General features: G+C 40.4%; 3 protein-coding genes across 3 annotated transcripts; 1 reads left to right on the top strand and 2 right to left on the bottom strand.

The window, feature by feature from the left end:
* The first annotated feature begins 14,394 nt into the window (after window positions 1–14,394).
* Window positions 14,395–15,194, top strand: LOC135433495 (uncharacterized). Its single transcript, XM_064689604.1, has one exon. The coding sequence runs from the start codon at window positions 14,498–14,500 to the stop codon at window positions 14,993–14,995; it is 498 nt and encodes a 165-aa protein (XP_064545674.1). The 5' UTR covers window positions 14,395–14,497; the 3' UTR covers window positions 14,996–15,194.
* A 794-nt stretch (window positions 15,195–15,988) lies between these two features.
* Window positions 15,989–18,716, bottom strand: LOC135433737 (glycerophosphocholine phosphodiesterase GPCPD1). Its single transcript, XM_064689967.1, has one exon. The coding sequence runs from the start codon at window positions 18,170–18,172 to the stop codon at window positions 16,079–16,081; it is 2,094 nt and encodes a 697-aa protein (XP_064546037.1). The 5' UTR covers window positions 18,173–18,716; the 3' UTR covers window positions 15,989–16,078.
* Window positions 18,717–18,828: 112 nt separating this feature from the next.
* LOC135433741 (uncharacterized) lies at window positions 18,829–19,759 on the bottom strand. Its single transcript, XM_064689974.1, has 3 exons — window positions 19,580–19,759; window positions 19,426–19,492; window positions 18,829–19,359 (listed from the first exon to the last, which is right to left on the bottom strand). Exons 1-3 carry the CDS (start codon window positions 19,757–19,759, stop codon window positions 19,043–19,045), a joined length of 564 nt encoding a protein of 187 aa, XP_064546044.1. The 3' UTR covers window positions 18,829–19,042.
* Window positions 19,760–20,262: the final 503 nt, after the last annotated feature.

The raw sequence follows: 20,262 nt of genomic DNA, 5'->3' as shown, positions 1-20,262 counted from the left end.
AAATATGCTCAAACAAATTAATCGACTCAAAAATGCCCTGAAATCATGAAATTAATCAACTAAAATCGAATTAAGTTTGGGCAGCAATGAGGCGAAAAATTATGAAAAGTACTTACAATATTTTCAGCACTAGCCTCAAAATCAAAGGTAGCTTGAAAATCATTGTAAGTAGTGAGATATAACATACTACACTATATATTTATTACATAGATATATATATATGATGTAGCGGAAGTTATCTGCAATGAACTATTGCTTCTACAAGGACATTAACATTTAGTCGCGGATATGAATTACATAATATATATATTCTTGATCAGCACCAATCACTGAGTCTATCTTGGCCTAACCCTCTATATCTCCGTGCATTGCACGAATGGACCTCAGATTTCATACGAGCTAGACATATTACATTTAGCATGGTGCTCAGAATAGTTTTCCGAGTAATGTTGATTTTCATATTCAGTTCTTTGAGTACATATCGGAGTTGTTTGCCTTTTTCAACTAAAGCCGAATGCAGTTTGGGAAACTACCTATGAAGCGAAAAATGATGATAAATAGTAGCAATATTTTTAGCACTTTCTCATAGATATCGAAAGATCCTCGAAAGTGGAAGGTAACTTGCACAAGCAATATAAGTAAGATATGTAATATATATAAATTACAATATTACCTATATTGTGTATTTAATATTGCAGTTAATTTTTCACTTTAATTTGATACTAATATTATAAATTAAGATTTCAGGCTTGGATATAGGCAATGCCTCATTAAGTTTGGCAGTTGTTGAATATAAATATTTGAAAATAAGAATAAAGAAGGTCTTAACTTGTAAGGCTTCAAGCAAAAACTGATGCTTTAAAAATATTAATTTTATATTGTGTAGTAGGATAAATGCACGAATGAACATACACATAGTCTAGGCCATTTGGTCAGCAGTTCCCTTTTAACCCAAGTTCGCTCAATTATAATATTCCACTTGTACTTTAATTCTTGCAAAAAGAGCTCGATAAATCGGATTTCTTCTTGTCTCGTTAACTCATGCACAACACTTTTCACATTTATTTAGTCTGCAAGTCGCGATCGAACATCAGAATAATTTGCAAGCGACATTTGTCTTTTACAATTGTTAACAACGATTTCATCTTTCTAATAGAGAATATTGAATTTTATACACATTTTTATCTATTTTTCGTTATGATTCGTACTGCTTTTCCAACTTTCACAGTTTTGGTAGAGTATAATAAAAATGAACATCGATGACACTGCAAATAGTGCGGGTTGACTTGTTTAGGGTGGTGAGGGGGAGGAGGGGAGACAAGAATCGGAAATACCGCATGGCATTATGACATTTGTGTGCCATAAAAATATGCTGCACGCTTTTGTGGTCCAACGTGCGTGTATTGTGCGCCATCGTGGAACGAGAACTAAAAAATGTCGCAGCGTCTATATATACACAAACATACACAAGCATTTATGTATATGCGTGTAATGTATGTGAGTATGCAAGCTTTTGCGTGTTTTGCGCTTGTGTGGATGTACAAGATTCCAGGGTAAATAAAAAAGTTCGCAGTGACACCCTGGAGACTCGGGTGTTCCTAGAAATAGATGTATGCCAGAAGCCCTTCCTTCATTTCACATCAGGAAATGTTTTCAGCATTTTTATACGCTTCACTTTTTATTATTATTATTTCCATAGCATCCCTTTCATATTGCTCATACGCCTCGGGGCACTATGGTGTTGCCATGTGCATGCGGCGTGGCTTAATTAAAATAGCTCCGATATACTAAAAGTAATTGTATATGCACACATATGTGCGCCAGCATAAACTAAAAGTGAACAAATTTTCTATGGCAACTTGTTAGCCAAGGAGCAGAGTAATCACGATAAAGGCAATAGCCCGGGCAAAGGAAAAAAACGCCATCGGAAACGTGACTAAATCAGTTTTGCCAATAAGACACGAAGCCGGCGTCAAGGATAGCATTGCCAGGAGCAGCCACTGGATGCTTATGGCCGGCAAAGATGAAGGAATAAATATAATATATACTTGTTGAAAAGGACGACGCTTCTAGCGGCATTGAACTGTGAAATGACTTCATTAGTAAAAATATTGTATGTAGTCCTTACATTAAAGATGCAAAGAGATCCTAACTAGGCTCATAGAGGGCCTGATTTATTGGGTATGTGTGTGTGTGTATTTATTTATTACTTGTGAGCAGAGCTGCGTCCCCTGTAAACACACCCAATTTCACACATTTCAGCAGCTTGTATGCGAAATTTTATGTAAATTTAACAAGGGCAGCAAAAAGTTTGTCATACGAGTAGAAAACATAAAGCACAAATTAATTGAGGCAACAAACACGAATTTGGCAACTTGGGAGAGGGGAAAAAAAGAAGGGAAAATCGAGGAGGCTGCCGTTGCCTGTGGGTAATTTTATTCCTTTTTTTTCGCTCAGGTTTTTGGGCAAAGGGTCGGAAATGACAGGAAGTGGTTGCCAAAAGCTAAAGCTAGGCGACGCCTGATTCCGGTATTTGCTTAGATGCCGTAATTATCTTATGATACGTCTATTCCAGATGGATGACTGCATATTCACGACGTATTTGATGTCAGCTTAATGATCTAATTTGTAGAATTATGTTGGGCTTCAATGCATGAGAACACACTTTGTGGTATAAAATATTTAAATTTTGTTTTACTTAACTACTTTTGTTAACTACTCAGTTTTTATGCTGGATGTTCAAACTTAGCTTAGTAAAAGTAACAGACAGTTTACTGCAATGAATTATTGCTTATGCAAGGGTATTAACATTTAGTCACGGATATGTACTATATATATTCTTTATCAGCATCAACCACTGAGTCTTTCTGAATAACCATTCGACCGTCTCTCTCTTTGTATGCATGAATGGAACTCAGAGAGCATACAAGCCAGACATATTACATTTAGAATGGCGCTCAGAGTAGTTTTCCCGATTAATGTTTCTGATTTCTATACCCAGTTCTTTGAGCACATATTGGAGATGTTTGTCACTCATCAGAATTTCTGTTGCTGTTATATAAACAACCTTCAAGACTAGACAACATTAAACAGCTTAAGGGTCGCTATTATCTAGACACTTATTCAATAAGGGTTTCATCTGCAAAACAGAGTAAGTTTAAGAGCTTGAGGGTCGCTTAATTCGAAAACCTTATTCAGATGAGTTTTGATCTGCAAAACAGAGACAAAAGACTTTGGTAACTCTTTTCTGTTTGTACAAATACCCACATCAAAAAAATGTATCCTTTCTACAGGGAGAAAGCACTTAGGAAAATGCTTAGCATAACATTTTTATTTAATTATTTTTCTATCTATATTTCCATAGTTTGTTTCCAAGTGTATTCGTGTATTCAGAGTTTTTGTTTATTTATTTAATATTTTTTTGGTGCTTACATGTTTGTGCGATGTCCCTGACGTTTTTGTTGAAAAGAGTGAATTACCCAATTCGTTACCCATTTCATTATTTTTGCTATTCCCCATTTCCAGTTTCCTGCTCGTTTCGTATATATTAAATCACCCTCGTCAATCAAATGCGTTGACATGCAACGGACACGCAGCTCGGGCTTGCGTCAGATTATTGTGTTTAATAAAAAATTAAGTGCAGGGTTCAAAGTTGAAAAATTCGCCAGCTGCTTTAAGTGAAAGTGCGGAGCACACCAAAAAAAAAAAATAAAAATCGCTCATACGCCACGTTTGTCGCGTTGCCAATGCGCGTCACGTTTGAATTGTTTCAATGTGTGCGTGAACAAACATGTGCGGACAAAAAAAACGCATATTAAGATATAGGAAAAGCAATACCATATAGTATAAAGAAATATTTGCGCGCAAAAGCCAGTAGCGAACGGTCACGGCAAGGACAAATGCCAACAAGTGCAAGGACATAAACGTTATCATTCCTTGGCTAACTGTTGAGCAAGCAAAAAAAAAAAGCCAGCTCCAGTTCTTGATTTATTCAATATTAAGTGCTTTAATAAAAAGACAGAGGAATTGAAACTTGTTAGTTATCATTGACATATCAAAGCAACAGCAAACTTTTGATGTGAAAACTAAACAAAACTGAGATATAAGACATGCTTTGCCCGCAAATTGTACAAAAAACATTAAAATGAGCTCCACAAAGTTGTTTTTTTTTAAACAATTTGAAGCTACCTTAGTTAGGAACTCGACTGTACGAGTCTCTGTTGTAAAGTTAGCGTTAGTTTAAACAAATAAAAAGAATCCATTTATAAAAGTACTTAAACAATGCTACGTGAATACAAGGCTTGCTTGAAACAGACACAAAATGTATATATTTGTGTATTTGCGGAGTAAAAATGAATTTATGAAGTAAGCTGAGTAAAGAAGAATAAACTATTTTCAAGCACTTAAGAACTACTTAAAGGCTAGCCAGAAAGTTAGGCATTCAGAAGAGGGTTGGCAAACAGAAATATGAATAACAAAATGTGGCAGAAGCGAATAAACTAATAACAAACAAGTTTTCGTTTTATGCATCAAGTCGGAAATATAACACAAAAGGACTAGAAACGGGCACTATTCATTTTATGAATTAAATACTAAATAATTTTGTGGTTTTTTCATTTAAGAGGCCACGTTTGGGAACGAACAGATTAAAGCAAAACAAAAATGAAATTTTTTATGAATCAAAAACTAAAGTGTACAAAAATGAAACTGGCTTCTAAAGAGATGTAGAACTGGAATTTGGAAGAGATTGCGGAGGATCCAATCAATCCCTCAGATCGGTTCATATAACCAACCTATCTTGTTAATTTTACTATGTTAGACATAACTGTAGAATAAGTTGTATTGTAGTTGTTCATATAAGTTGAATTAAAGTTGTTCCTTTAATCAGAGAAAAATTAAAAAATTTAAAATATTAATCAAACTAATAGAGAAACAATAAAACACAATGAGTATGCAACAAAAAGTTTCAATTATGTATATTTTTTAATATTTTGTATTTCGTAAAACTCCTCTAATCAATGGCGCTTAAAATTTTCAAAAAAGTTTACATCAATTATAGTTTCTAATAAGTTTGCCCATGGCCAGCCCAATATCTTAATTCAGGCAAGCTCCATCCCATTGCCATCGCAGCATTTTACCATGTACTAAGCGAAGGAGGTAAAACAAATAAAAACCAGTTAACAACGAATAGAAGATACCTTAAGACCAAAAAACAAGCAATGGTCAAGAGTCGGCTACAAATGGCTAAGGGATTAAGGATAGCTGCAATAACTGTGGCCAATGGGTTTTCAGTCGTGACTCTGGCCCCATTAACCAGCATAGCACAACCTTTGCTATTCTTTATGAGAACAATCGGCTGGAAACCAAAGTTTTGTGGGAGTTTTTCTAGGCCAGCAGCAGCTTAAGTACAAAAACCTAAAACAAAACAGCTTAAATGTTGGCTGAACCTTTTAGGGAGGACTTGTGGACAGGGTATCTACCAGTCGAGCTTTATGCTGCACAGCTTTTACGACAGATGATTCCTATGAAACAGATTTTGAAACATCGAGTTGCTTTTGGCTTTCAGCATGTTACACATGGCTACAGTGCACGCGAATGCCCTCTGTAAGGGCATAAAAAGTGATGGACGCACGGGTGTAAAAAGTTTTTGCGCCTGGCTTCAACTTAATTATTGAATGGCCGCCACTTTTGCCCGCATCATAAACGTAGGCAACAGGAAAACTGGGAAAACGGGAAAACTGGGAAACAGGTGTGCGTAGCAGCCACATTTTGTATATTAAATGTGCGACTTAGAGAAAATTTTAAATTGAAAAACTTTGCCGGGCGAACAAATTAAAAAAGCCCATGTCCAAACTTGGGTTGCAGGCACTCATAAAGAATCAAATTCAACCATAAATCCGCTTAGCTTAAAGTGTCTGAGAGATTGCTAATAGCTATAGATGCCATATGCAGCTGCTTGCATGCCACGATTTGTTGCACAAAGTTAAAAAGTCACGTGCCACAAAATTGATTGCCACAAACAAAGAAAAATCGCTGCAAGAAATAACCACAATGCACAACAAACAAATAAACGGATAAATAAATAAATAAAAAAAAAACAATATTCATAACAAATATTTGTGCGTTATTTCCGCAGTAGCGCATTTTAATTGTGGCCAATTTAATTTACCGATGCATCTCAGAGATTTGACCGCGCCGCACAGTAAATCATGCAAAATATATTTTTATTTACGCCAATTTATTTTAATTTATGCGAGCGCTGAAAGCAAAATAAATGACTTTAATTAAATGGCATGTGTCATTAAAGCATAAACCTATTTGCTGACAGGACGAACAAATGGGACTGCCAACAATAAAGCTCATTAAGCAGCTGAAAGTTAACATATTGAAAACATTTAACAAAGTTTTCGACGTATACTTAATATACAAAGTTAAAACTTCGTTTTTTCTAAGTTTGCCAAGCAGTTATAAAGGGAAGCGCGAATTCCAATCTATTTTAAGCTATGAACCGTCAAACAAACTGTTCCCAAAACTGCAAAAAACAAGTAAGAAGCTCTAGTCGGGAGCTCCCGACTAAGAGATACCCTGAATACCCCGAAACACTTGTCAATATAGCCCACGTTTCCTTTTCTATAACTTTTGTGTTTCTTAACCGATCTTGATGAACGATCTTGGGGGGACGATAGCTATAAAATGTAAGGTACATAATCTTTATATACTTTTCTCGAAACTACATGTCAAATTTGGTGACTCTAGCTTTTAAAAACTAAAAGATTTGTTCAAAAAACAGGATTTCGATATCAATTTAAGTCGATTGCTTAGAAACGGGGCAAGTTATCGATTATCCGAGCATATTCGTAGTACGCGAGCACTTGCAGGACTTATGTTCAAAACTTCAAGAGTCTAGCTCTTATAGGTTCTGAGATCCTTGCGATTATACAGACGGACAGACAGACGGACAAGGCTAGATCGACTCGGCTATTGATGCTGACCAAGAATATATATACTTTATGCGATCGGAAATGCTTCCTTCTGCCTGTAACATACATTTGCACAAATACATTATACCCGTTTTACCCATTTTCAAAGGGTTCAGGGTATACAAATGTGTTCAAGGTGTTGGAAAACAAGGTTCACTAGCCGCAGATAAAGGCAGGGCATTGATTCGAACCCAGAACCAAGCCGCCAACAGCCTATGATCTTTAAACATTTTACTACGACATTTTATTTTTCCAACAATTGTAATTTGTCATGCACAGTGCGGACTATTTCACAGTTTTTGTAATTTTCCCACACAGTTCGTTGTAACTAGGCGACATCGGACTTCTGCTTGTTTAGGATAGCAAACAGTTGGGCGCTTACGTAGGCTTCGTCCAAGAGTCGAGACCCAGTCTCAGCTAAATGCTGTCCCATGGCGACTCCATTTGGCTGCTCTTTGATGGCGCTAAAGTCAAGGCCATTTGATATTGTTGTCCAGACGACGCCTTCTCGCATTTGTTCATGTTGGCTGTTGCCATTAAAGTTTTCATGGCTTGATTTGACATGAGCCCAGAACAGCCCCACCCCCCCACAATATTATTTTTTCTTGTGGCAGCCCCAACATTTATTTGCGCAGTTCCCAGTTGTTGTACTTATTACATGCCGATGGACGCTGTCGCTGGGGATGGGCACCGAATGGCCTATCTGTTTAACTGCTGCAGCTTACACAGGTCTCTCACTCATTTTTATGGGCCTTAAAAAGTTCGGGGCAGTTTAAGTCCATGTTGAGCGCTCGTTTTACACGCCAGCTAAACGACTCTAGGCGCAATCCTTTATGAGCTATAATATTGAACTTGGCTTGATGATGATGCAGTTGGGGCCCGTACTTGATCCACTTGATTTATGCCAAGTGCAAAAGGCAAGGAAGAAAAAACAAAGGAAAACTCATTTTCTGCGCCTGCTGCATATAAATTATCCTCGTAGTTGCAGCCGCAACTCAGCTTATTTCCGGTCTGGCAGCAACGCGCTTTCTGAGACAGATCAGGCCAAGTTTATGGTGCGCCTCGTGTTGCCCGAAAGTATTATAAAGTTTTTTCGGCTCAACCTAGGAGTGCAAACGCCACAGCAAAGAACATCACAGAATATGTGGGCCCCGCCCCCCGCCTCCAGGACACGGACGTGCCAGCCGTTGCATGTGCCTTAACGATTCGCAGTCTACCCTCAGCCGACGTCCCGCTTAACTGCCGCGAAAAAGGCGAATTTCAATTGCATTAATTTTTAAATAGTTTTGTGGCGAGAGAGTAAAGAGAGAGAGAGAGAGAGAGAGAGAGAGTGTAAGACAGAGAGCGAGCGAATGAGATGTGTTAAGGTGTAGCATCTGCGGCCATGTGGCATGCATGTGTGGCACGTGGCAGCTGCTGCACGGCCTTCCCCTGTCTCTGACAAAATACAAATTAAAAGCTTTTTAAAAGTACATTTAAACAAGCTACGGAACAAGCCCGTATAAAAATGCCTTTGTAATGTTTACCCAACCAAAGTGACATTAACCCATTGGCATACGGCCATTTACAACAGCTGTGAAATAACAGCTGACCTGGTTATGTTAATAAGTTATTACTATTATATTGGTTGCTATGGCTTTCGGCTTAGGTAACACCATAGCTTAGCCTGAGATTAATTTGGTTGCTCAGTAACTGGGTCACTCAGAGAGCTCATCTGCGTGGCACAGCCTTGGGTCGGCTTTCAGTTGAATTTGCAGTGAAAATATTTAGCATATAATAAAACTTATATAACAAATATACCATATTTGGGAAAGCCAGGCGTGACACATTTTTTTTTATTTTTGTGTAATATTTAAAGAATTTAATATGCCTATGACATCTGGTGTTCTAGTCGGGAGTGTGGGACTATGAGATATCCTGAACCCAGCAACGAGCTTCCGTTCCAATCATTCGAGCCCTATTCTAGTCCAAGAAACATGTGGACAAGTTTCCATCTATCTGTTAGATACATAACTAATATACCCTTGCCAAACCCATTTTAATGGGTACAGGGTATAAAAATAAATATTAACATTGTCAAAGCCAAGCTCAATGGCGAAGTATAAAATAAACAATCTTAATAATTCAAATTAAAAAGTTCTTAAAGTATTGACTATGCTTAAGCCTGAGACGCATTTATATTTTCTGCTTAATGATGTCTGAAGTTCGATAAATGTTTGTTATTAATAATATGAATTTAAACAATAATTAATGAATATATTAATAAAAAACCCGCAATGAGTGGGTTAAGAGCAAAGAAGTTAAAGTCCAGGTGCAACACCTAAACCCACCAATCCGTCTAAGCTGATGCCTGTAAAGCGTTTTTGCTCTTGGCCATTTTTTATTGCCTGCCATTTGACAAAATGGCGCAGCCATAAAAAATGGCCGACACGCAATGCGGCAACTTGTTGACCCTCCGATTTTTGACGATTCGCTGTAGGCGACTTTGATTTGCGGCTAAAGTTATTAAAGCCTTAATGCCAGCCAAGCTGTTCGGCTGTCGGGGGAAAAAAAAAACTCCTTGGCCCATTTGTATGCAAGCGCACGAAACCTGAACCCGAAAAACTTATGGCCAAGGTTCCGTAAGTTTAGTTTAATAGTTGCCCCGGCAGGCTTCCCTTTCGCGTTTTAATGCAAATTAAAACGTTGCCGACGCCAAAAAGTTGACCGTGCCCAAACATTTTGGCGCGTAAAAGCTTCAATTGAGCGCCAGCTCAAACCCTCCCCGAAACTCAAACCCAGCCCCAAACAGCCCTCGACTGCACCAACTCACAGCCAAGCTCCTGTTTGCAGTTGTATTTTAAGCGTTGCCATTTTCGTCAAGCGCCATTTCTCAATTACTTTTTACAGTAAACACAGGCGTTGGGGGTAGCAGCTTCAGTAAATTTGGATCTAATGCCCATTAAACTGGTGCTGGGTTATGTTAAGCAAACGAAATATATACATTCATGCATATACGTACGCACGAATACACGATGTAGCAGGATTAAGTTTATTTTTTGCTTAAACTGTACCCATTATTGTAACAAGCAGCCCTCACTAAATCTATATATATAAAACTGTTGTCCTGACTGACTGACTGACCGATTGACCGATTGACCGATTGACTGACTGACTGACTGATTGGTGATCAACGCACAGCCCAAACCGTAAGACCACTGTAGTTACCCTATGTGATGTAGGTGCACGTTAAACGGGGTTTCGAGAAATTCCACCCGCAAGTGTGGAAAATTACGAATTCGTTTGTATGCAACTTAATTGATTACCATCCGATCGGTCTCAAACTCATTTTCAAAGATATTTGTTCAAATTCATTTGAGGAGTGTTTTGCACTTTTTGGAAAATCCATCCTTCCTTGGTGGAAATTGATGTCAAAGATTCGGTGGGTGACGTTTCGCACTCAAACTCATTTCCAAGGATCTAAGATATGAAAAATCATTTGAGACTTTTCAAACTTCTTCGGTGGAAAGTGCAACTCAAAGATTTTTTTGGTGAAGTTTTAATTTTTTTCCGATTTGCTTCAAACTTATTTTCAAAGCTCTGCATAAGAATTTAATAAACACGTGTTTCGGCGATTTGGGAAATTCCACCCGCAACAGTGGTAAATTGGCGGAAATCGTTGGCATGAAAGTTGTTTTTTGACCATCCGATCAGTTTCAAAATCAGTTTCGGGAACACCCGACTAGAGCCTCTTACTTGTTATTTAATGAATTTGGTGTGTAGTAATGCTATTCCCCACATTTGGATGGCCTACGTTCAAGTGGGTTTCGATGAGCAGTGCCTTCGTGGGGAGTTACGGCTTTTGCGGTTTTTAGTGGCCAATCGAGCTTTTGGAGCCTCTTTAAGCATTTTGCACTTTTTTTATTTTTCACTGTCAAGCGGTCTAAGGATATGGCTCAGCTGGTTTTGTGAGGATGTGATGCAGGTCTTACTGGGTGTGATTGCGACAAGATCGCGGCAGCTTGCTTTGGTCGTGCCCAGTATGCATCGGATAAGCAAATTAAATTGATTTCTCCAGAATGTAGATTTCTGCGAGAAATCAATTTTAAAAACTTAAGAATTTGGCTTAACAAAGCGCTCGAGTAACTTTGACTCTAGCCATGAATTGCTTAACAAATCTAAATTTTGGTCGCCACCAAATCGGAAAGCGTCCCATTTTTGTAATTTACCCTCTACTTCTGTCTAAACATCCTCACCACTTTTTGTCTGTGCCTCGCAACTTGGATTTATCCCCAATGTTGTCCTTATCGCCCTTATATCATTCCTGTGGTATACCCAGGTACTCCACTCTAATAGACCCCACCATTTTAATTGCAGAAGTGGAACTATGCGCAATCTGGCCCATCTTTAGCCCCACCTACTCCTACTTCGATTGATTTTCGCACCCCTTAGGCAAATCTCTGTGTCCCGGTTTTCTGCTGGCACAACCTGCGAATCTGTCGCTGTTTATATTACTAACGAAAATTATATTTCGCCAATCCAGGAGATATATCATCTTTCAAAATAAATGCTTCTCATGATTCATTCCCAATCATTTGTGCTTCTAATATTCGTGCTCCACACAAGATTATTCACAGAATTTAAGCCAAAACCCTTCAGGTTTCATCCCGACAAGCTTATTTATTTGGAAACTCTGGTATTTTCTCAAATTTGCTTCGACACGGTGTTTTTTTAGGACTTAGGCCTTGGTTTGTGGTTTGTATCTGCGGTTTTTCTCGTTGCCAAAACGTTCACCCCCCGTTCCTCTCCCTGTCTTGTCCTGCCATCCTTTGTTATTGTTGTTGCTCATTTCTGGCTGCTGTTCGTGAGCAGTTTAATTGAATTATTTGTGCGCCGAACACTTTGCTCCGCCTGTGACAGCTGCTCTAATTAGTTGGGCACCGACGAAGGCCAAGTCTGAGGCAAAGGCGTTTAATTAGTTCGTCTGGCGCCAGGAAATGAAGGTGAACCGCAGTAGGGTTAAGCTGCTTAACGGCCACGGCCAACTCTCATCGGGGCAGCAGGCACACGATGCCATCCATTATGTTCAAGTGCTCTAATCAAATTGAATTGCCAACGCACCCTGCAGTACACCCAATACCAAAATCAGAGCATTTAAATTCCTTTTACGTGTGTCCTTTAGTTACACAATCTCCAAAATTTCGACGAATCAGCAAATTGAATTAACCGTGCCAAGGAGTACACATACAGTCAACATATTGACAAGTCTTTATCTCCTACCACCATCTGAATGGAAAAGAGAGAGTATATGGAGCGAGCGCATAGACTATGCACTTGATATAGCCCATCTATCGCCAATGTATTCTTCCCACATGGCCTTATGCTCTGTTCCGAAAGGTTTCTTTAGCTAGATACGATATGCTTAATAAACTGATAACTCTATGTATAGCACAGTTTTTCGTGACTAACTTACTGACTGAAAGCTGTCTAGGAAGCTTTAATTCTTATTGTAGTTACCTTATGTCATGTAGACGGAATATTGGGACATTCGAGCGGAAAATGGGTTTAAATCTTATGTCTAAAACTTGAACCAAAAGCTTGTATCGGGCTACGTCAAGAAAACCCAGCTACAATATATCTGTACACCCCTAAAACTATAATGATTTTTCGTCCCACCCGACAGATCATAAAAATCTATAATTCCCAGTTTCTTAAAGCTAAAATCATCGAATGGGTCTAATTGGATAATTGTAATATCTTGTAATTTCTCGAGATTGCAAAATAAAACAAATATTAAATGCATAGTAAATGTTGGAGAGAGTAGTGAAAAGTCGAGAGAGCACAACCGAAACGATTTTACTTGCTTCTTACCTACCAGGGATGAATTATTGCTGACTGACATTCGGTAGGTTTTTTTTGGTTAATTTTAAATATGCAGAAACTCAAATATTTCGCTATTGTATCTAAGCTACGTTTAGTCATAGCCTTAAACTATACTATTCCACAAATTAAATTTAGAAGGTATATAAATAAAACCCTTAAAGTATGCAAATATTTAGTACTTAAACATTTTTCTGAATATGTTCAGTGGAACGGTGAAATGAAACACGGAACTTTGAATAATATTAACAAACTTAAAATAATAATAATGATAATAATAATAATAGTAATAATAATAATAATAATAATAATAATAATAATAATAATAATAATAATAATAATAATAATAATAATAATAATAATAATAATAATAATAATAATAATAATAATAATAATAATAATAATAATAATAATAATAATAATAATAATAATAATAATAATAATAATAATAATAATAATAATAATAATAATAATAATAATAATAATCATAATAATAATAATAATAATAATAATGATAATGATAATAATAATTAATAATAATAATAATTATTATTATTATTATGAATATTTTGATTATTATTAATTTAATTATTCCCATGATTATTTTTAATATTTGATATATGGTTACTTACTATAAACCTTACTTATTATTATACACAACCACCAAACACTAGTCCTGGATACGAACCAGCATCGTCGATTACTTAATAAGCTGCTTTTCTTGCTTTTCACCGAAATTGCGTCTTGTGAATTCTTATGTCTGTGCAAAAAGCTTACCTTTTCATAGGAATTTGAATGCCGAGAATTCGTGCCCAGCCCTGTTAGCATAAGAATATTCCCTATGGCATCTCGCCTGTCTGTTTATTGACATTGACTAGGCTTGTTAGGCTGGCTGTCATGTCATTTGGAACGGAAAGCTGCCATAAACACGTCGCACACGTGTGCGCCATTTTTAAAAATGGCGTCAGCATCACTTCCGCCTGAGCCAGAGCAGCACAATTTTTAGGTTATATATGTACATTTGAATTGAAATCAAATGGAAATCAGATGGCTGGCACTGCTTATGAAGTCGTTAGCGCGTCTTCTGCCGCCGGCTGCTGTCGTTAGAGATATTGGCACATCGTCGAAAATAATTGCCGGAAATACAAAAGGAAGGCGGCAATGGCAATGGCAGTGGCAATGGCAGCGGCAGCGGCACAAATGAAATCAAATAGAATGCTGCGAATGGGAAAGGCATCGGAATAGATTTCCAATTTTCTCATCATCCTGGCTGCTGCCTTCACTGAGAAGCACCACAAGGCGTCCTAATACGAGTCCAAGTTCTTGTCATTGTCCTTCCCATTGTAGTTGCCTGCCGGCTTACGGGACGTATACTCAACTATAATTAATTACGACTTTTGCACGAGTGTGTGTGTGTGTCTTTTACTTGAGTGGCTTCTTTTCAATTTCAATTGTGGACATGGCGCCCGGGGTTCATTGACTGTCCAGCTAAGCTGACCAAGCGCAATCGCAACATTGTGGCAGCCTATAAAAGCGCAGGCCCTGTGCCTGGCAAGCATCATTCCCATCCGGAAGACCAGAAGGCCCGCAGCTTTGAGGAGCAGCAGCAGCAGCAAAAAAGGAGCAAAGGATCATTATCAACCAGCAGCTACACTAGCATGGCCTCATTGCAGTTGCTGCTCTGCTGTGCGACAACCCTTCTGATTGCCAACGCCTTGGAGCTGGCGCCCCAGCTGCTGAGCGTCGCCACCATCGAGCCGGCGAGCAGTAAGGCCAAGACGCACTATACGCCCTTTCCGTTGGTCGATGATGACGTCGATGTGGAGGCCGTCGAGCTTCCGCTAGATGTGGACCAGGACGACAACGTTGAGCCCACCCGCGTGCATCATTCACTGCCGCCTCCCTGGCTGCAGTTCGCCGACGAGCCCGTCCAGAAGCCCCGTGTCAACAATAAGGCATCCTTCATAAAGCTGCCACCCGCCGGGCAACAGCACAAGCATCCACATGGACATGGACACGGGCACGGGGCATGCACCATTGAGATAACCAGCAAGGTGCCGGGCATCTGCCAGCCCATGAGCATGGGCGTGGGCAGTGCCTGCATTTCGGGTGAATTCATGGAGGTTTACAGTGGGTCCCATTGCTCCAATTTCTAATCCGGAAAGAGAAGTCCCAACGCTCCGCTCTCCCTTACTCCACACTCTCTCTCTCCCTCTCTCCTTGTTGGATCCCTCTGAATGCTTGTTTAGTGTCTATTTTTAGTGGGTTTAATGGAGGAGTACGACTACCTGGTGCGCGTTTTGCAAATAACACTCATTAATATTTGTATAAATAAAGTATATTTAATAACATTTACTTAAGTTTTACTCAACTAATTTATACGATATTGAGATCAATTTACAGCTACAAAACGTCCCTTAAAGATATTTACACGCATTTTGTTTCACCGCTTACAATTCGCAGAATTTATCTATATTATTTTCATGTTTATAATTCCAGCGTATTTTATTTAATGCTAATTTTAACTTATTTATTATCAATGCTATGGCCGGGAATGCGCGGCTACGCAAAGACAGCTTTTCGTCTTTATATATAAATATTATAATTATGCCACGGAATGGAGAGCCCATAAAGTATATAACATATATATTCTTGATCGGTGACAATATATCTCGATACAGCCGATATAGTCCGTCTGTAGTTTTCTATAGAAACCAGCCTCTCTTTTAAAAATGACGGAATCGGCTGTCATATATATAATCGCTCGGAATGTTCTTGTATGAAACATGAGTTGTATGAAACATGATTTAACAATGCTCTCTATATATTATATGCATACATATTCCCATATCAAATCGGCCTGCTGGTATATTACATCACTTCTCAAGAAGCAATCGGTCGGAAATAAAGCTTTTGTATACAAAATCAGTTTTTAGCAATATATCTGAAGGGTATTTAGACTTCGGTGTGTCTGTTCTTTTTTGTTTAATTTGAATTTAAGTGAAAGGTATAAAACCTCCAGCCGAGAGAGCTCAAATCAGGTAGACCCTGTAAACAGGTGTAATCTAATAGACATTCCTTGATGTCCGTATTTTACAATATTATATTTGAAAGATTTTGCAATTTTGCAACATTTAGAGCCCCGTAAATTTTCCTTATATCTTGATCGTAAGCAGAATGCGCTTTAAGAAGTATTCTCCCATATGTTAAGCACATATGATTTATCAAAGGGAACTTACTCATTTTCGCATTTTGGGCCAGATCGTGGGCTTCGTTGGCTTGGCGCCCGGCACCGTCGTCGAGTTGCCAATGGCCACACATTGGCCACCGAACACCTCCAGCAGCTGCGGGGCCTGGAAGAAGGGCGCACGCTTCCATTGGGCGGGTCCCACACGATCGATGCGATCGTAGATCAGGCCAGTCACGTCGATGGCACGAAACTGTTCCTGCTCCTGTACATCCTGCAGATCGCTGCCCCAGATGAAGACGACCTGCTGCAGATCCAGGCCCAGATCCACCAGCTGCTGCTTGTGCTGAAAATTTTGGACATGCGTCGCCGTGCCGAGTAGTTCGGCGCTTTCGGCAAAGTTGATGGCTTGCAGAAAAGTCTGGGTTCTCAGGTCCATATAGGCATCCCAAATGTCCGTTCTGCCCGTGGTCATGAGCATGACCGGAAACGCCGTCTGCTTCAGCCGTACCATGGTGCATATATCAGCATCAAAGCTGGCAAAGATCAGCGGACGTCCGCAACCATAACGCGCTGTGACCTCTATAATCCTGTCCACAAACACATTCTTGTTGAGCGACTGCGTGGACTCCATCACGCCCGATGCCATGAGCTGCGGCCACTTGATCTCCACGATTAGGCCCAGACTCTTGGGCAGCGCCTCGTATACTTCATCTAATTTGGGAAAGAGTCGCTGCGGCTGGCTCACATTGCGCACATTCAAGTGTGTGTACTCCTGCAGGCTCCATTTTTTCAGTATGAAAACACGGCTGCCCTTCAGTTCGGCATAGCTGAGCTGCCGGATGAGCACATAGCGCAGATCAAAACGATCCACTATGGGCTGTGTGGTCGGCTGCTTGGTGGTATAGAAGCCAAAGCTGCGCCAAACGACAGGCACATAGTCTCTGGTCAATTGCACATCCAGGTGCACCATATCGCCCTTGGCGCTGGGCACGGCCAGGTAGCTCTCGATGGTGTTCTCCACCAGCTGATTGCCGGCTTGGTAATAGCTGGTGCCCAGGCCACGGTTGCCCACGTCCAGGGTGGGCCAATTGCTGGGCCAGTAGCGCTGAAAGCTGACACGCAAATTGCTGGCAGCTGCATTGGGCATGGGCCGCACCACCAAGTAGGGCAATGTCAGCTGACCTATGACCTGCTGTGTGACCTGACCCTGTATGGGCAGCTGCAGAATGCCGCGACTGCCGCGCAGCTGCTCGGGCATTATATAGGCCTCACCCAAAGGCAGCTGCCCGCCATCCAGGCTGTATATGTCTAGCCTTAAGGCATTGAACACATCTAGGGCTTGGCTGATGCGATAGATGATTATGGTGCCGGCGGAATACCTGACACCCAGCCGGCTCTGCGGCCGGAAGGACGAACGATTGTAGGCATAGCGCGAGACTTCGATCAGCGCATTGTCCAGCACACTGAGCGATCTGAGCTTAAGGCGCAGCTTCTCCTGGTTGTTCAGGCCTGCGATTTGTAGGTGCTTCTGCCAAATAAACTTTAGCTCAGTGACATATTCCCGCTGGAGCCAGCCAGGCTCCAGCAAGTGCCCGCCGCCCACCGAGCGGGGATAGGCCTCGCCGAAAATGTCCACGCCAGGGGAGCGATAGATCTCAAAGGTCTGCAGCATGCGCGGCACCTGCTGTCCCTCCCAGCGGCGCAGCACACGCTCGCCGGCCGCGTCCAGCGTGTAAATGAGATAGCGGTAATAGACACGATGACTGGCGCATATCCAACGGCGCAGATACCACTTGCTGCGCTGCCTGTTCTGGGCACGCAATGGCAGCGCCTTGGCAATGCTCCAGGCGCCCAGCGCACGATGATCCCCGCTAACGGCGATCTCTTCATCCGGTGCCAGCTGCTGGCCCGAGCGCAGCTCCAGATTGAATACACGAAAGAAGGGCACACAGAGAAAACTACGTCCGGTTAGTTGTGCGGGCTGTCGCTCAGCATCAAATGGCTTAAAGGCCTGCAGCTGGGCTCGACCGAAGACAGACGTTCCATTCAGTATGGGGCCGACTGTGGCTCCCGCTTTGCAAAACAATGGCCACAACAAAGCGATCTTATAGAGTATGCTAATTGATTTTAGCACTCGATACATTTTTCTTCTTCTCCAAATCAAGCGGCAGCATCATCTCGCCTCAAATGAACAAACTTGTTTTCTTCAACCACGAAACGCGGACGGCGCGGCGCGTTGTCTATGACGAACCCGCTGGTGACTCTCTTCTTTTTGGATGAGTTCTTAACCCGGCGCTAACAGACGATCAAATGAAAGAACTTCCAAATGTTCAGCACAGTTTTGTGGCTGTAAATCAGCTGTAATTGCACTGAGAGAAACGATGGCTCATAACAAATCAATATTGGGTATCGCATCCAAGCTGATAACTTATTCAGCTTTTATACACATAAACACAAATAAACGAAATGAATATAATATATTCGGGTTGTCCGCCTGGCTGACCCAACATCTCCCCTTATAAACAAAGTTTTTTATCCCAAGCTTAACTTAATATTAAACTGTAGAATGTAGATATACCCGCGTCAATAAAAGTGTTTAGATTATATTAAGAATGTAGATCACCTCTTAAGATCAATAAAGTAAAAAACGGAAATAAAACCGAAAATCTTTTAATTAATTCACGGTTATTGCTCGCAGTCTATTGAACCCAACTGCAACTTGTTTCTGATTTCTTCTTATTTTCATTTACTTTTAATTATTCTTATATAATTATCGTATAACATTTAGTTCAACAAAAAACACTTCGTTCTCGTATTGAGCACTTGCCACTTCCAAACACTCGCATAAAAGTTTCTTTTTCTTAGGTTCTTTAATGTTTCGCTCAGTGTACACAAATTAGTTGTGGGCTCTCTGGGCTTGATTAATAAGTCGCCACAAACTAATCGGGTTGGCCCCGTAAAATTGGCATAAATATGCAAATGTCTGAGGTTAAAGAAAGTTCGAGAGAGCTGCTTAGATGTTCTTGTCTATTACCAGGGGCTTCACATAATGCGGATTATAGTCCAGATGCATGTACTTGGACAGATGCCAGCGCTGAATGGGCACAGTTGTATGATTCAGGCAACTCGACTTGTCCACCAGACGCAAACCCTTCAAGGATAAATCCACACTGTACAGATAATTTTCCACCTGCTCGAGCACCTGTGCGCTGGGCTCCTGGGCACGCGTATAAATCACATTTTGCGGCCGAAACCAGGGCAATGAGCAATGCAGCTCCACGGCAAAGCTGTCGTAGTCCGTCCAGGTGATGCGGCTCCAGTAGAGATCCACTGCAACAAAACCAAGCGATTAGTACTTAGTTGCCTCGAGTAACTCGCAGCAGCTCATAGACTTACACTCTTCAAACAAACATACGTTGCTTCGCTGAGGATACGAGGCGTAGATCCACCAAATGCCCTTTATCTACATGTTGCATGTATGTACAGATACACGAAATATGTAACATGAACGTTAATTTGGTTATCTGGCTGAAAATCAAGACCCATTCACCCTTTGCTCGTCCACGGGAAACTCTTTGTACAAGCATCTCCAAGCGAAGCCCAAGTCCAGAGCTGAGGCACAAATCGACCACAAAAATAGATACCTACAGGGCCTCAGGCTGCGATAAGCTGTCAACATTGCCTCCATCTTCAAGCAAATGCAAATGAGCCGCTCCATAATTTTAATCATTTCATTTCTGATGTTTCTTCTCGGGCTTGTTATGGATCTAAGAATTCGTCAGAGACTATTAAATAATGGCATATCGAATGTGGTAAATGGCTGTGTGGCATGTGGATTCTCTCGCTCTCACTCTCCCTCTCTCTCCCACTCTCTCAATCTCTCTCTCTCTCTCTGTCTTTCACTCGCTCCATGTGCTTTGAGTAAGAAATGATTTGTATTTTTATGGTAATATTTTATTGAATTGTTTTGAAAGATATTCTTGCTGCTCTAAATATTCTTTGCAGAAAGCCGATTTCCTTGGTCGTGTTTATATATCCTAACAGAGGGTATTATCTATTTGTCATTAAATATGTAACGCTTTAAAGCGAACATCTACGACAGCATAAGGTTGATATATTTTTGATCAGTAATATCAATCGAGTCGTTATTGCCATGTCCGTGTGTCCCTTTCCATGCAAACTACAAAGTCCCCTCCGTAGTTGTATTGCAAGTTTTACATATCAATATATAAG

The sequence above is a fragment of the Drosophila montana genome, unplaced genomic scaffold (assembly GCF_035044405.1).
Source record: "Drosophila montana isolate Dmon_TW-CO22-7 unplaced genomic scaffold, ASM3504440v1 contig_3218_1, whole genome shotgun sequence".
NCBI classification, from domain to species: domain Eukaryota; kingdom Metazoa; phylum Arthropoda; class Insecta; order Diptera; family Drosophilidae; genus Drosophila; species Drosophila montana.
The sequence above is the reverse complement of the archived record's forward strand: the minus strand, read 5'-3'. Positions and strand labels throughout refer to the sequence as shown.

Bases quoted from the DNA above. Each gene is read 5' to 3' on its own strand.
- LOC135433495 (XM_064689604.1), top strand. From the start codon at position 14,498: ATGGCCTCATTGCAGTTGCTGCTCTGCTGTGCGACAACCCTTCTGATT.
- LOC135433737 (XM_064689967.1), bottom strand. From the start codon at position 18,172: ATGTATCGAGTGCTAAAATCAATTAGCATACTCTATAAGATCGCTTTG.
- LOC135433741 (XM_064689974.1), bottom strand. From the start codon at position 19,759: ATGATTAAAATTATGGAGCGGCTCATTTGCATTTGCTTGAAGATGGAG. The intron at 19,493-19,579 runs GTGAATGGGTCT...TGCAACATGTAG, and splicing joins TTCCCGTGGACGAGCAAAGG to ATAAAGGGCATTTGGTGGAT. The intron at 19,360-19,425 runs GTAAGTCTATGA...GTTTTGTTGCAG, and splicing joins CGTATGTTTGTTTGAAGAGT to TGGATCTCTACTGGAGCCGC.